General features: G+C 43.0%; 1 protein-coding gene across 1 annotated transcript in view; it reads left to right on the forward strand.

Annotated features, from left to right (window-relative positions):
• Positions 1-16,879, forward strand: part of LOC126317480 (chondroitin sulfate N-acetylgalactosaminyltransferase 2-like) — a 139,114-nt gene that overhangs the window by 31,522 nt on the left and 90,713 nt on the right. The window contains exon 3 of the mRNA XM_049993186.1: positions 11,208-11,448. Within this exon, the coding sequence (XP_049849143.1) occupies positions 11,310-11,448 (139 nt within the window). The 5' untranslated portion in view covers positions 11,208-11,309. The remainder of the gene's footprint in view (positions 1-11,207; positions 11,449-16,879) is intronic.

The following is a 16,879-nucleotide window of genomic DNA, read 5'->3' on the forward strand; positions in this document are numbered from 1 at the left end:
TACAGTCTGTGAGATTTTGGTAAGAGGTGGCGAGCTTATGCAGGTGTGTTCACACAGGGCCTCGGGACTAGAAAACTGATTTACAGGTTCCCAACGACCCACGTAAAAGCCCGCAAACTCTGTGTGTGGACGAGGTATCTTCAGACGCCAGTATTGTGATACTGGACTATATTTGTGATTCCCAGAATTACGTAAAAAGACAAGCTATTACTGTACTCAAACCAAATATGGCTATATGTTCTGTTCATAATTACATAGTTTTGTTTCTACTTTGTCTTTATGCTATACAGAAAATAAAATAAGTTGGTGATGGTGTACAGCACCAACCAGATTATTAGTCATCAGACATCTTTGATGATTTAGTCAAAACAGATGTTACACTGGCTCACAGGTGAGTTGTCTGAAGATAAACAGTAATTCACAAAGACAAAAGCTAGTAATGATGGCTGCGCTACCGATTTGTGTTAGAATGCAACTTGCATGAAATGACCGCCTTGGGTATTTGTTTTTCAGTTTTTCTTCAACAAACCATATTATTGTTCATGTTCGCATTTTCAAACACATATACATGGTGTTTTTTTATCATTATACTGTTTCGTTTGAGCACAACACAAATTACCAATGTGCGCCATGGGTTTTGACTCGCTTAGCTGTAATACTATAAAGACAAGACGTTGTTTAACGTTGTTCCCAAGAATCTCGAAAAGTTCTGTACTGACTTACTTCAAATTTTTACATGATGCTATAATAAAGACTCGGATGGAGGTGTTTTTTAAATATATATATAATGTACAAACATATGTAATATATAAAGAGGAAATGTTGTTAGCAAAATTCTCGGATGCTCTTTGACTGATTTACTTCAAATTTTTGCACCGGAATAAACATTGTCACAGATATAGGGTACGTATTTTAAAAATTCTTGACTGATTTGCTTCATATTTTTACACGATACTCTCATAAATATTCAGGTGGACTAGAGCATATTTTTTTTAAAACAACGGTTACTGGTTTTCTGTTAAAACGGACTGCCAGAAAGAAAACGCTGTGCTGTGCCTGGTGTGCTGTGAAAATATGTTTTAATTTTCTTTCTCACAGTCAGATTTATGATACCGGGGGTTTTAATCTATTTGACTTTGTTACAGCTTTTGCGAATATTGAAATAGTTTCATTCTTCCAGTCGGTTTTGACGAAAATATCATTTGAGTTTTATACGTGTGTCATTAGAATACTATTAAGAAGTCCATGTACTGTAAATCCATGTAATGCTGCCAGATACGCCCCTCTCACACCAATGATACCAGCCGATTTACCCAATCATCTTGAGGGACTTAAGTTCCTACTCTATTATATGTTTACAATTAAATTAAATAGGCCCGAGGGTCACAGAGAGGGAGGAAGGGCGAAGTGGATAGTAATGGGAAGGAGGGGATGGAGAGATAGAGAAGGGTGACAGGCAGAGAGTCTTGAGAGACAGAGGGGGAGGAAGAGATGGACAGAGGGAGGGGCAGAGAGGAATAATGGACAGAGAGAAGCAGATTAGAGCTTATATCCAATTCCAGTACATAATCAGGTATTGCAAAGCTTTGCCGAGTACGCTAGTGAAGAATACAGATAGGTTACAAATAATTCAAGTGTCAAAGATGCTCTCTCTAATTCAGCAATACTTCACGAAGATACGGCGTTTAGGAAAAGAAGGCGAGTATTACTTTTTTATTAAATTGAAAACTTATTTTAAATAATACGGGGCGTTAAATAAAGAGAAACAAAAGGGATGTAAAATACTCATGTGCTATTGGACAGTGCTGATGCCACGCCATTAAAATTTATTAATATTTGGTGCCATGAAAATTATTAACTATGTTAGGCATTTATAAAATTATGAGATTTGTTAGTTGATCTGCAGAAAGCCTACATCCCTGCATTGCAGCCTATTTAATCAGAACACTTTGTTCTTGGAATTTTATCCTCTACAGCCTTCTCAATTACAATGGAAATTATTCTCCTGACATCTTAACAGATGTACTATCATCCTCTCACTTATTGTTATCAGCGTTTTACGTACATTCCAATCCTCGCTGATTCTCTGGTGAACCTTCTCACTCTTTACCTCATCCGTCCACTTAATTTTCAACCTTCTTCTGTAACACCACATCTCAAATGCTTAGATTCTCTTCTGTTCCCGAGAGGTCTAAGACTCTACAGTCATGGACTGTGCGGCTGGTCCCGGCGGAGGTTAGAGTCCTCCCTTGGGCATGGGTGTGTGTGTTTGTCCTTAGGATAACTTAGGTCAAGTAGTGTGTAAGCTTAGGGACTGATGGCCTTAGCAGTTAAGTCCCATAAGATTTCACATACATTTGAACATTTTTTTCTTCTGTTCCGGTTTTCCACAGTCCTTATTTCACACCGATACAATGCTGTCCTGCAAAGATAGGTTCTGAGAACTTTCTTCCTCAAATCAAGACTTACGTTTGATATTAGTAGACTTCTCTTGGCCAGGAATGCCCTTTTTGCCAGTATTAGTCTACTCTCTACGTCATCCTTGCTCGTCCGTCATAGGTTGTTTTGTTGCCTAAGTAGCAGAATTACTTAACTTGGCCTAACTTGGTGACTTTTTTATGTTCTTATTTCTGCTACTTCTTATTAGTGCGGCCTTTCTCAATCCACATTCTTTACTCATTAGGCTGTTCATTCCATCCAACAGATCCTGCAGTTCTTTTTCACTTTCACTGAGGCTAGCAATGTCATCAGCGAATCTCATCACTGGTGACCTTCCCCTCTGAATTTTAATCCTACTCTTGAGCCTTCCTTTTATTTACATGATTGCCTCTTCTATGCATAGATTGAACAGTAGTGGCGAAACCCTACGTCCCTGCATTGCAGCCTTTTTAATCTGAACACTTTGTTCGTGGACTTCCAGTCTTATTGTTCGCTCATGGTTCTTGTACACGTTGTGCATTAGCTTCTAAAGCTTACCCCTATTTTTCCCAGAAGTTCCAACATCTATCACTATTTTACATTGTCGAACGCTGCTTCTATGTCGGCAAATCCTATAAACGTGTCTTGATTTTTCTTCGGTTTTGCTTCCATTATCAACCGCAACGTCACAACTGCCGCTCTGGTGCCATTACCATTTCCTGAAGACAAACTGATTGGCCGGCCGTTGTGGCCGAGCGGTTCTAGGCGCTTCAGTCTGGAGCAGCGCTACCGCTGCGGTCGCAGGTTCGAATCCTGTTCCAGGCATGGATGTGTGTGATGTCCTTAGGTTAGTTAGGTTTAAGTAGTTCTTAAGTACTTCTACGTTCTAGGGGACTGGTGACCTCAGATGTTAAGTCCCATAGTTCTCCGTGCCATCTGAACCATTTTTGAACAAACTGATTGTCATCTAACAGATCCTCTACTTCCTTTTTCATTGTTTTGTATATTATTCTTGTCTGCAACTTGGATGCACGAACTGTTGAGCAGATTGTGCTGTAATTCTCGCACTTGTAGGGTGCTCCTATCTTAGGAATGTGTTGATAATGTTTTGTCCGAAAGTCTGATGGTATACCGCCAGTCTCATACATTCTTGACACCAACGTGAATAGTCGTTTTGTTGCCATTTTCTCCAATGGTTTCAGAAATTCCAATGGAATGTTATCCATCCCTTCTTCCGTATTTGATCTTAAGTCTTCCAAAGCACTTCTCTATCGACTCCTGTTTTTTCATCTATCGCATCAGATAAATCTTCGCCCTCATAAAGAGGCCTTCAGTGTACTCTTTCCACCCATCCGCTCTGTCATCTACATTTAAGAATTGCCGTTGTTGTCTTGTTTTTAATTTCACCGGAAACTGTTTTCAATTTTCTGTATGTCACAGCAGTCCTTCCGACAATCATTTCTTTTCCGATGTCTTCATATTTTTCATGCAGCCATTTAACCTTCACTTCCTTGCAATTCCTATTTACTTCGTTCCTAAGTGACTTGCATTTCTGTATTCCTGCATTTTCCTGCACATTTTTGTACTTACTTATTTCGTCGATCAACTGAAGAATTTCTTCTGCTATCCTTGGTTTCTACGAAGTTACTTTCCTTGTACCGACGTTTTTCTTTCAAATTTCTGTTATCGCCCTTTTTAAAGGTGCCCATTTGTCTTCAGCTGACCTGCCTACTGATCTATTTATTTTCGCAGTATCTATGGCCTCAGATACCTTCAAGCATGTATGTTTATTCCTTCTTACTTTTGTATCCCACTTCTATTGGCACTGATTCTTCCTGATCCTCTCTTAAACTTCAGCCTACTCGTCATCACTACTAAATTGTAATCTGAGTCTGTATCTGATCCTGGGTATGCATTAAACCAACATCTGATTTCGAAATCTGTGCCTGACAATGATGTAATCTAACTGGAATCTTCACGTATATTCTAGCCTTTTCCAGGTATACCTCTTCCTGTTGCAGTTCTTGAACAGAGTATTGGCTGTTACTAATAGATATTTATTACTGAACTGAGGGAGCCTTTCTCCTCTCCCATTCCTATTATCAAGCCCGTAGTCTCCCATATCCCTTTCTTCTACTCCTTCCTCTACAATTACATTCCTTTCCCATGACTACTAGATTTTCATATCCTTTTACATACTGAATTACTCATTTAGTATCCTAATATACTTTGCCTCTTCATTTTCTGCTTATGACGTCGGCATGGATACGTGAACTATTGTTGCTGGTGATGGTTTGCTGGCGATTCTAATGAGAACAATTCAATCACTGAACGATTCACAGTAACTCACTCTCTGCCCTACCTTCCTATGTAACGAATCAAACTCCCATTCCACCATTGTCCGCTGCTGTTGATATTGCAATATGTTCGTCTGACAAGAAATCCTTGTCTTCTTTTAATTTCACTTCATTCATCTCCACTATATCTAGATTGAGGTTTAACATTTCCCATTTCCGGTTTTCTAACTTTCGTACGATGATCAAACTTCTGACATTTTACTCCTCGAATCGTAGAACGTCATTCTTTCGTCAGTTATTCAATCTTTTTCTCGTAGTCACCTCCTCCTTGGGAGACCCCCCCTCAGATCCGAATGGAGGACTAGTACAGAATGTTTTGTAAGTGTAGAGATCATCATGACATCTTTTCAATCAAGTCACTTGTCTTGCAAATACACATTATGTGCCTTTGATGCAGTGTCTTCAATTGTCTTTCCGTCATTGCTGATACTTCTGCCTATTGGGAACAGTTTCCCACCCTAAACGCTAGAGAGGGTCTTGAACCCCTGTCTGGTCCTCTGCCCTGTTTGACAAGGCCATTGACAGAAAGAGGACGACATCTTATGCCGGAAGTCTTCGGCCACCATTGCTGATGATTTTTATTCAAACCTTAAGTATTGGGGAGGTTTTAACCCATGACGTTTTGATTACTAATAAAAGACGCTATCCCTACACCACGAGTGCAGAAGATATTGTAGTATCGCGTATTTCATTAGTCCGATTAGCGCAATTTTTTTCCGTTGTTGCGTTGGTGAACATATCTGAAAAGTATATGTACAGTGTTAGTTCCACTGGTTATTCAGTTTGTTGGCAGCTGTCAGAAAGGCTGTGGTTGTTTTGGTAATATTCCAGATTATTTATTTTGTACAAAAATGGAGCAGAGATTTTGTACGATAAAGATAGAAGTTGAAGAAATAAATTGAAATTTGTGCCCAAGCCGTAACTTGAACCCAAGTCTCCGTGCTTACTAGGCAGATATGCTAACCATTAGATCACTGCACTAGTATAGCAAATGCAGCTGCGTGGACTACCCTAGTGTAATGTCCTCTCTTACACACACTTCAATTCACATCTTCAGCTTATTTTCCACTTTTTAGATCGACATATGTGGTAGGTATACCGCAGTGGTGTAAGGTCTAGCACCCTTGTCTAGTAACCAACGAGACCGGATTCGCGCACTGACTGTGGAATGAATTTTAATTCATTCCTTCAGCTTCTATAATTATCGTAAAGATGAGACTCAAATGTCTCAAGAAAAATTTAATGATATCAGAGAATTTGTATTAAGTTTTTCTATAAGAACAGAAACTCTCGTGTTTATTTTAATGACTCCAGTGTAGAAAAATAATTTTACTGCAATATATTTTAAAATACTGGCCTCTGAAATTCTTAGGAAGGGAGCAATGTACATTTTTTAACTCTTTCTTCGATGAAGTGCCTTCCTCTCTGTTAAGGTGCGGACGTTATCAGAGATTAGTTTTAGTTAATTATTCGTAGTAGAATGACGCTTCGCATAATAAACTCAGCTGCAGTTATGTGGAAGCGTAATATTATTTGTTATTATCGCGGTTTCTAACGTATTTAGCACATAAAATTAGCATGTTGGCAATCGACAATCTACAGTGCTCCAAAGAAAAATATAGCAAAGATATATAAAGATTCCTCTTTATCATTGAAGTTGTTGTTGTTGTTGTGGTCTTCAGTCCAGAGGCTGGTTTGATGCAGTTCTAGATGCTACTCAATCCTGTGCAAGCTTGTTCATCTTCAGGTACGTACTGCAACCTACGTTTTTCTGAATCTGCTTAGTGCATTCATCTCTTGGTCTCCGTTTGCGATTTTTAGCCTCCACGCTGCGCTCCAATACTAAACTGGTAATCCCTTGATGCACCAGAACATGTCCTACCAACTGATCCCTTCTTCTAATATAGTTGTGCCACAAATTTCTCCTCTCCCCAATTCTGTTCAATACCTTCTCATTAGTTATGTGATCTACCCATCTAATCTTCAGCATTCTTGTGTAGCACCATATTTCGAAAGCTTCTACTCTCTTCTTGTGCAAACTATTTATCGGCCACGTTTCACTTCCATACATGTCTACAAAAAAATTGTTCACATGGCTCTGGGCACTATGGGACTTAACTTCTGAGGTCATCAGTCCCCTAGAACTTAGAACTACTTAAACCTAACGACAAACATCCATGCCCGAGGCAGGATTCGAACCTGCGACCGTAGCGGTCTCGCGGTTCCCGACTGTAGCGCCTAGAACTGGTCGGCCACCCCGGCCGGTATACATGGCTACACTCCATACAAATACTTTCAGGAACGACTTCCTGACACTTAAATCTATATTCGATGTTAACAAATTTCTCTTCTTCAGAAACTCTTTCATTGCCATTGCCGCTGTACATTTTATATCCTCTTCTTCGAACATCATCAGTTATTTTGCTTCCTAAATAGCAAAACTCCTTTACTACTTCAAGTGTCTCATTTCGTAATCTAATTCCCTCAGCATCACCCGACTTAATTCGACTACATTCCATTTTCCTTGTTTTGCTTTTGTTGATGTTCATCTTATATCATCCTTTCAAGACACTGTCCATTCCGTTCCACTGCTCTTCCAGGTCCTTTGATGTCTTTGACAAACTTACAATGTCATCGGCGAACCTCAAAGTTTTAATTTCTTCTCCATGGATTTTAATACCTACTCCGAACTTTTCTTTTGTTCCCTTTACTGCTTGCTCAATATACAGATTGAATAACATCGGGGACAGGCTACTACCCTGTCTCACTCCCTTCCCAAGCACTGCTTCCCTTTCATGCCCCTCGACCCTTATAACTGCCATCTGGTTTCTGTACAAATTGTAAATAGCCTTTCGCTCCCTGTACTTTACCCCTGCCACCTTTCGAATTTGAAAGAGAGTATTCCAGTCAACATTTTCTAAAGCTTTCTCTAAGTCTACAGATGCTAGAAACGTACGTTTTCCTTTCTTTAATCTCTCTTCTAAAATAAGTCGTAAGGTCAGTATTGCCTCATGTGTTCCAATATTTCTATGGAATCCAAACTGATCTTCCCCGAGGTCGGCTTCTACCAGTTTTTCCATTCGTCTGTCAAGAATTCGTGTTAGTATTTTGCAGCTGTGACGTATTAAACTGATAGTTCGGTAATTTTTACATCTGTCAACATCTGCTTTTTTGGGATTGGAATTATTATATTCTTCTTGAAGTCTGAGAGTATTTCGCCTGTCTCATACATATTGCTCACCAGATGGTAGAGTTTTGACAGGACTGGCTCTCCTAAGGCTGTCAATAGTTCTAGTGGAATGTTGTTTACTCCCAGGGCCTTGTTTCGACTGACGTCTTTCAGTGCTCTGTCAAACTCTTCACGCAGTATCCTATCTGCAATTTCATCTTCATCTACATCCTCTTCCATTTCCATAATATTGTCCTCAAGTGCATTGCCATTCCACCTTTCTGCTTTCCCCTCTTTGCTTAGAACTGGATTTCCATCTGAGCTCTTGATATTCATACAAGTGGTTCTCTTTTCTCCAAACGTCTCTTTAATTTTCTTGTAGAAAGTATCTCTCTTACCCCTAGTGAGATAACCCTCCACATCCTTACATTTGTCCTCTAGCCATGCCTGCTTAGCCATTTTGCACTTCCTGTCGATCTCATTTTTGAAACGTTTGTATTCCTTTTTGCCTGCTTCATTTACTGCATTTTTATATTTTCTGCTTTCATCAATTAAATTGAATATATCTTCTGTTGCCCAAGAAGTTCTACTATTCCTCGTCTTTTTTACCTACTTGATCCTCTTCTGCCTTCACTATTTCATCCCTCAGAGCTACGTATTCTTCTTCTACTGTATTTCTTTCCCCCATTTCATTGATTGTACTTACTAATCGCTTCAGATTTCAATGATCGCAGAATAAGCTGCTGGACTGCGACAAGCTTGTGGAAAGAGCAAATTGCCCTCGTATGTCGTCAGTCACAGTCACAGCAATAATAACTTCAAAGGAACTTTCAGTTGAACATAATATCCATTATTAAGTTTCAAATGTTCTATTTAACGAGGATAGAGAAGCGATCTTGATACCACACCACATTATCAACCGATGCAACTGCAAAAAGAGTGAAATAAATGATTCTGAACGATCGCTGGGCCACAAACGGAGAAACCGGTGATAATTTTGATTGGATCAAGACATATTCTCTTGGATGATTTTGGATTGAAACATGTGGCAGCATGGCTAGTGCAAAAACTGTAGAATTTTGACTAAAAAGGCGGCAATAGCACGTGGCATATTAGTCAATAACGATGAGGAACTACTGGAACACACCATAACAAGTGATGAAGTGATAACAAGTGATGAAAGCACAGTGGTTCCACTGGAAGCATTATGGATCGCCAGGACCAAAAAACGTTCGCCAAATGCAGTCAAATGTGAACGTTATGCCCCTCTGTTCTTTGATTTTAACGACGTAGGGCACCGTGAGTTCTCGCCGCAACGTCAAGCCATCGGTAGGGCATACTTTGAAGCTAAAGTTTTGATATAAATTGAGGAGTAGAAGTTAAAGCAGCACTCGTCAATCCCCTACATTGAATCTACAAGTTGAGCACCATTTGAGTGAAGCAATTGAAACAACCTGATAGGTTTGTGGCCAAAAATTCAAGACTTTTCATCACGATAGTGCAGTTACTTAGACATTGCTTTATATTCGTGAAGTTTTGGCCAAAAAGAATACTGTAATTGTGCTCTGGCCTCCAAATACACCAGGCATGTCTCCATGTCACTTTCTGTTACCAACAACAATTAAACAATAGAATGTCATTTTACTAAAGCAGACGAGGCTAAGATGGTATCACTGTGAGAGTTAAAAGCCAACTCAAAGATCAAGTACGAGAAGTGTTTCAGATGTTGAAGAAAACTGCCGTATGGAACAGAGACTTAGTTACATATAATTTTTGCTACCACTCACTTTTTTATTTATTGTTCTATGTTTAATCTAATAAAATAAAACCCATGTCGAACATGTTCTGTTCATCTTCAGGTCTTTATACAAACATACATACATACAGAGAAATGTTATTTAAAAATAAACTCTTTTGAACTAGATTTGTCTAGAACTGTTTGTCCATTGAATGGAGACATTTTGAAGGGATTAACAATGATATAGATGAATAAATAAAATATTAAAAAAATAGATGCCTTTATTTTTGAATACTCATCACACGGTGCTCATGAGCTGTCGCCGGAGGAGCAGCTTTTGCATGCGTTTTAACTGCTGACGTCAAGAGTGAGTATTGATACCTGCAGGGATAGAGTCCGTCTGTTGCCCGAGCAGCTGCTGGTGGTTGTACGACCCCTGCACGTATTTTGACTGCTGACTCTGCTGACTGCTGTAGAGACAGAGCCCGCATGGTGCCGACGCGGCTGCTGGTGGTCATGCGACCCCTGCACATATTTTGACTGCTGACTCTGCTGACTGCTGCAGAGATGGAGCCCGCATGGTGCCAATGCAGCTGCTGGTGGGGGTGCGAATCCTGCACGTACTTTGACTGCTGACTGTGCTGACTGCTGCAGAGACGGAGCCTGCATGGTACCGATGCGGGTGCTGGTAGGGGTGCGACCCCTGCCCGTGTTTTGACTGCTGACTCTGCTGACTGCTGCAGAGACGGACCCCTCATGGTGCAGACGCGGCTGCTGGTGAGGGTGCGACCCCTGCCCGTATTTTGACTGCTGACTCTGCTGACTGCTGCAGAGACGGAGCCTGCATGGTGCCGACGCAGCTGCTGGTGGTCGTGCTACCCCTGCACGTATTTTGACTGCTGACTCTGCTGACTGCTGCAGAGATGGAGCCCGCACGGTGCCGATTCGGCTGCAGGTGGTCGTGCGACTCCCGCACGTGTTTTCACTGCTGACTCTGCTGACTGCTGCAGAGATGGAGCCTGCATGGTGCCGACGCGGCTTCTGGTGGTCGTGCGACTCCCGCACGTGTTTTCACTGCTGACTCTGCTGACTGCTGCAGAGATGGAGCCTGCATGGTGCCGACGCGGCTTCTGGTGGTCGTGCGACTCCTGCACGTGTTTTCTACATCTACATGACTACTCTGCAATTCACATTTAAGTGCTTGGCAGAGAGTTCATCGAACCACAATCATACTATCTCTCTAACATTGCACTCCCTAACAGCGCGTGGGAAAAACGAACACCTAAACCTTTCTGTTCGAGCTCTGATTTCTCGTATTTTCACTGCTGACTCTGCTGACTGCTGCAGAGATGGAGCCCGCATGGTGCCGACGCGACTTCTGGTAGTCGTGCGACTCCCGCACGTGTTTTCACTGCTGACTCTGCTGACTGCTGCAGAGATGGAGCCTGCATGGTGCCGACGCGGCTTCTGGTGGTCGTGCGACTCCCGCACGTGTTTTCACTGCTGACTCTGCTGACTGTTGCAGAGATGGAGCCCACATGGTGCCGACGCGGCTTCTGGTGGTCGTGCGACTCCCGCACGTGTTTTCACTGCTGACTCTGCTGACTGCTGCACAGACAGAGCCCGCATGGTGCCGACGCGGCTGTTGGTGGGGGTGCGCCTGCTGCTGGTGGTGTGCTCCATCTCCCTGCTGACGCTGCTGCTGTTGCTGGGCCGCTGCAGCGTGGAGTCGCAGTCTGAGGCTGCGCTCACGGATGTATCCACAGGTGAGCTGCCAGTCTTGCTGAGATTGTTGCTGTGCGGAGCACCTGCCTGGATCTTTTTTACCCAAGAATGGGGATGACCACTATATGCTTAGCCTATACTGCTCAAGGTGTCCGAAACATTTAGCTTCAAAACTGCACACATATTAGAGAATTGGGAATTAATTTGATGTGGACATGACTGCTTTTTTCAGTATCCCGTTTCCTCAATATATTTGTATGTACAAGGGCATGCCGAAAAGTAATGAATCCGAATTTTGTATGTGAAATCCCTTAAAACTTTCAAATGAGAAAAATATTATTGACATTGTACATACTGGGTGATCAAAAAGTCACTATAAAATTGAAAACTGAATAAATCAAGGAATAATGTAGATAGAGAGTTACAAATTGACACACATGCTTGGAATGACATGCGGTTTTATTAGAATAAAAAAATACAAACGTTCAAAAAATGTCCGACAGATGGCGCTTCATCTGATCAGAATTGCAATAATTAGCATAACAAAGTAAGACAAAGCAAGGATGATGTTTTTTACAGGAAATGCTCAATATGCCCACCATCATTCATCAACAATAGCTGTAGTTGAGGATTAATGTTGTGAACAGCACTGTAAAGCATGTCTGGAGTTATGGTGAGGCATTGGCGTCGGATGTTGTCTTTCAGCATCCCTAGAGATGTCGGTCGATCACGATACACTTGCGATTTCAGGTAACCCCAAAGCGAAGAATCGCACGGACTGAGGTCTGTGGACCTGGGAGGCCAAGCATGACCAAAGAGGGCGGCTGAGCACACGATCATCACCAAAAGACACGCGCAAGAGATCTTTGACAGGTCTAGCAATATGGGGTGGAGCGCCATCCTGCATAAACATCGTACGTTCCAGCAGGTGTTTATCAGCCAGGCTGGGGATGATGCGATTCTGTAACATATCGGCGTACTTCTCACCCGTCACGGTAGCAGTTACAAAACCAGAATCACGCATTTCCTCGAAGAAAACAAGCCCGATAACGGTAGATGTGGTAAATCCAACCTATACCGTGACTTTTTCGGCATGCTGTGGAGTTTTCACGACAGTTCTAGGATTTTCGGTAGCCCAAATTCTGCAGTTGTGGGCGTTGACAGACCCTCGGAGCCTGAAATGAGCTTCGTCGATCCACAACACGTTACTCAACCAATCGTCATCTTCCGCCATCTTTTGAAACGCCCACACCGCAGATGCCCTCCACTTTACTAAATGGCCAGGTAACAGTTCATGATGCCGAAGGATTTTGTACGGATAGCATCGGAGGGTACGCCTCAGTGCCAACCAAACAGTAGTGTATGGAATGCCGGTGCGACGTGCGACTGCACGAGCGCTCACTTCCCCGTGCATAGATTGTAGTCTCCATTTCTTCGTGAACAGTCTCAGCAGCGTTGCGCCTTGTGTTCAGTCGGCCACTACGGGGTCTATCGTCTAAACAACCCGTGGCTTCGAACTTCGAAATCATTCTCGCCACAGCTGTATTTCTCAACGGACCTTTACCCGGTCGAATCCCCTTCCTATGGCGATAGGATCGTAACACTGAACTAGCACATTCCCCATTCTGATAATGCAGCTTCACTAAAAGCGCCTTCAGGTAACGTCAACATGTTGCGACTGCTGATTCTCTCTCTCATTACAGCTCCTTTTATACACGATTGTCATGCACAGTCAATGACGTTTTGCAGTGCAGCGCCATTTGTCGGACATTTTGTGAACTTTTTTGTTCTAATAAAACCCCATGTCATTCCAAGCATGAGTGTCAATTTTTACCTCTCTATCTACATTATTCCTTGGTTTATCAAGTTATCAAATTTATACTGACTTTTTGCTCACCCGGTATTTACTCTTCATATCTACATATTTGTTTCTCACGGTTATTGAACTGCCCCTGCCCTCTCTCCCCACTTCCTTGAGGCTAAGATCTGTATGTCTATCAATGCAGCATTAAACTTCAACCAACTAAAACACTGCGTAAGGGCACTCATACAGGTGACAGTTATTGAACTACATGAAACAAATCGTCATAAATTCTTCGTTAGGACGTTCAAACTGCACAATTGGATTAGAATCCGCTGTTCTACATCTATATCGACATGGATACTCTGCAAATCACATTTAAGTGCCTGGAAGAGGGTTCATTGAACCACCTTCACTATTCTCTGTTATTCCAATCTCGTATAGCGTGCGGAAAGAATGAACAGCTATATCTTTCCGTACGAGCTCTGATGTCCCTTATTTTATTGTGGTGATCGTTTCTCCCTATGTAGGTCGGTGCCAACAAAATATTTTCGCGTTAGGAGGAGAAAGTTGGTGATTGGAATCTCGTGTGAAGATTCCGTCGCAACGAAAAACGCGTTTCTTTTCCAGCCCAAAATCCTGTATCATTTCTGTGACACTCTCACCCATGTTTCGCGATAATACAAAACGTGCTGCATTTCTTTGAACTTTTTCGATGTACTCCGTCAGTCTCACCTGGTAAGGATCCCACACCTCGCAGCAGTATTCTAAAAGCGGACGGAAAAGCGTAGTGCAGTCCTTAGAAGACCTGTTACATTTTCGAAGTGTCCTGCCAATAAAACGCAGCCTTTGGTTAGCCTTCCCCACGTAATTGTAATACCTAGGTATTACCTTGAATTTACGGCTTGTAGATTTGACTGACTTATCGTGTAACCGAAGTTGTTTTGGTTTAGGGACAAGGGCAAGCATTATTTGTGTGGGTTCATCAATAAGCAAAACTGGCGCATTTGGGGGACCGAAAATCCGCAATTCGCAATCGAGAAGTGTCTTCGCACTGAATGGATGACTGTGTGGCGTGCAATGTCCAGTCACCGAATAATCGGTGTGATATTCCCTAATGGCACGGTGACTATCGAAAGGTACGTGAAGGTTTTGGAAGATGATTTCAACACCATTATCAAAAGTGACCCTGATTTGGACAAGATACGGTTCATGCAAGATGGAGCTAGACGTCATCGAGGCAGGAGAGTGTTTGATGTCCTGGAGGACCACTTTGGGGACCAGATTCTGGCTCGGGGCCACCGACATGGTCCTCGATTGGCCACCCTATGCTACGGATCTGAACACATGTGACTCCGTTTTGTGGGACTATATTAAAGACAAGGTGCACAGAAATAATCCCGAAAGCATTGCTGCACTGAGAACAGGCATTCAGGAGGTCACCGACAGCATCGATGATCCGACACTTCAGCGGCCCATGCCGAATTTCGCCATTTGTCGGCGTCACATCATCGCCAATGATGGTTGTCATATCGAACATCTCATAACCTAAATCCGAAAATCTGTAGTGACGTTTAAATGTTGAGCAAAGTGTTACTAATTTTTCATATACTTCAATAACACTCTCCCTGTAAGCTCAAGAGAAAGGACAAACTATGTTCAATCTCGGGAGTGCTAGGACAGTAACTTAAAGGCAACAAACTTTTAAGTTCATAGTACTTCATTACGAAGGTTTTACATTAACTAAACAACTGTTGCAAATTGGAAATTTGTGGTAAGGTCTTGTTGGATCAGACTGCTAATGCCATCGGTCTCTAAGCTTACACACTACTTAACCTAGCTTAAACTAACTTATACTAAGGACGACGCACACACCCATGCCCGAGGGAGCACTCGAACCTCCGGCGGAGGGAGCCGCGCGGACCGTGGCAAGGCGCCTCAGACTGCAAGGCAACCCCGCGCGGGACAACTGGTGGCGGGTCATGGCACGGAAGCAATGAGGCTTTGGTAGGTCGCTGGAGGGAGTTAGCACCTCATCTGCACACACAAGTCACCTGATTACCGTAAATTTCGGGGAAGGGGAGAACGAGCTCTGATGCCACATCAATCACGTCCCAGATCTGTTCGTTCGGATTCAGGTCTGGGGAGCTGAGAGTCCAGCACATTAATTGAAACTCGCCACTGTGTTCCTCGAACCAATCCATCACACTCAAGGTCTCGTGACATGGCGCACTATCTTTTCGAAAAATGCCACTGCTGTCGTGAAATATGATCGTCTGCAACCTGTGCACGACACGCCTTGGCCGTCATGATGCCTTGCACGAGCTCCACTTTACCCATGGGTGCCCACATGTACGTTCCCCAGAGCATAATGGAGCCGCCGCCAACATGTCCCTGTCCGCCCGGATGACGGCGGATTCGCGCCCTCCCATCACCATGATGAAGAAGGTATCAGGATTCATCAGACCATGCAAAGCTCTGTCCCTGCGCCCTACATTCAGTGCCGATGGCGAGGTGCCCATTTCAGTCGCAGTTGTCGATGCCACGGTGTTAACATTGGCACATGCATGGGTCGTCCATGCGGAGGCCCATCGTCAGGAGTGTTCACTGCACTGCATCTTCAGACACGCCTGTACTTTGCCCAGCATTGAAGTCTGGTGTTGGTTCAGCTACAGTTCACCAACCGTCTGCCCAGCCTACGACCTCCGACATCTGGAATGAGAGGTGGCCGCCAATTCGTACGACGCCTGGACGTGGTTTCCCTTTGGCTTCGCCACTTGTTGAAGACACTAACAACAGCACTCCTTGAACACCCGACAAGTCGCACAGTTTCCGAATTGCTCGTGCCGAGCCTCCGGGCAGTCACCATCTGCCCTCAGTCAGACTCAGATAAGTCGCGCCCCCTCCCCCTTCTACACGCGGACAGCACGCTCACTGATGCTACATGCACCGTGCATGTGTGACTATAGTGCGCGTCATTTATGACGAAGGGCGAGCTTACGTTCGTTCTGCGCATCTGACGTCACAAAACACAGTCAGCCAATGAACAGAGGGCGACGTTGCCAGAGCTCGACTGCAGTGCAGAGCACGGACGAGTGTCTTCAGTTTTAGAAACGTTCAGTCATAAATAAAGTAACTGAGCAAAAGGAATGTCTTGATAGCAGACTTTCTTTTATAGGAAGTTTTTAAAAAGCATTCTTTACACCAATTGCTTCATATTCTATTAATTAATTGAATCAGACAAGCAATAAGCCTCCTAATTTAAGTGACAGCAAGAAAAGGTGATTGTATCATTCTCACTAACCGCTTCTTCGCAATAAAGAACAGCGGTAATTGTTTACTTCCTGCTGTACTTCGACGAAGCGTGAGTAATTCATAGTCATACCAACAGTGTTTGTCGGTATTTTGCGTGATGTGTCAGAGTCCTCAAGGAGATTTGTTAACTGACAAGCCGCATTAGCATAATGGGTAAGTTGTTGGGCTGCTAAGCGAAAGTTTTGAGTACAAACTTTGTGCGGTGCTTAATATTTTCTTTATTTGAAAACAATATCGAAGTGTCTTACTTCATGAATTTTATTCGCTTGAATTTAATTTTTTGAAATTTCTGGTGCTTTGTCCCTTCATTAACCCTTTCGCTGCTACAGAGACGTGCTCCCCACATTCCGCGCTGT

Source organism: Schistocerca gregaria, chromosome 1, assembly GCF_023897955.1.
Source record: "Schistocerca gregaria isolate iqSchGreg1 chromosome 1, iqSchGreg1.2, whole genome shotgun sequence".
Classification (NCBI taxonomy): Eukaryota; Metazoa; Arthropoda; class Insecta; order Orthoptera; family Acrididae; genus Schistocerca; species Schistocerca gregaria.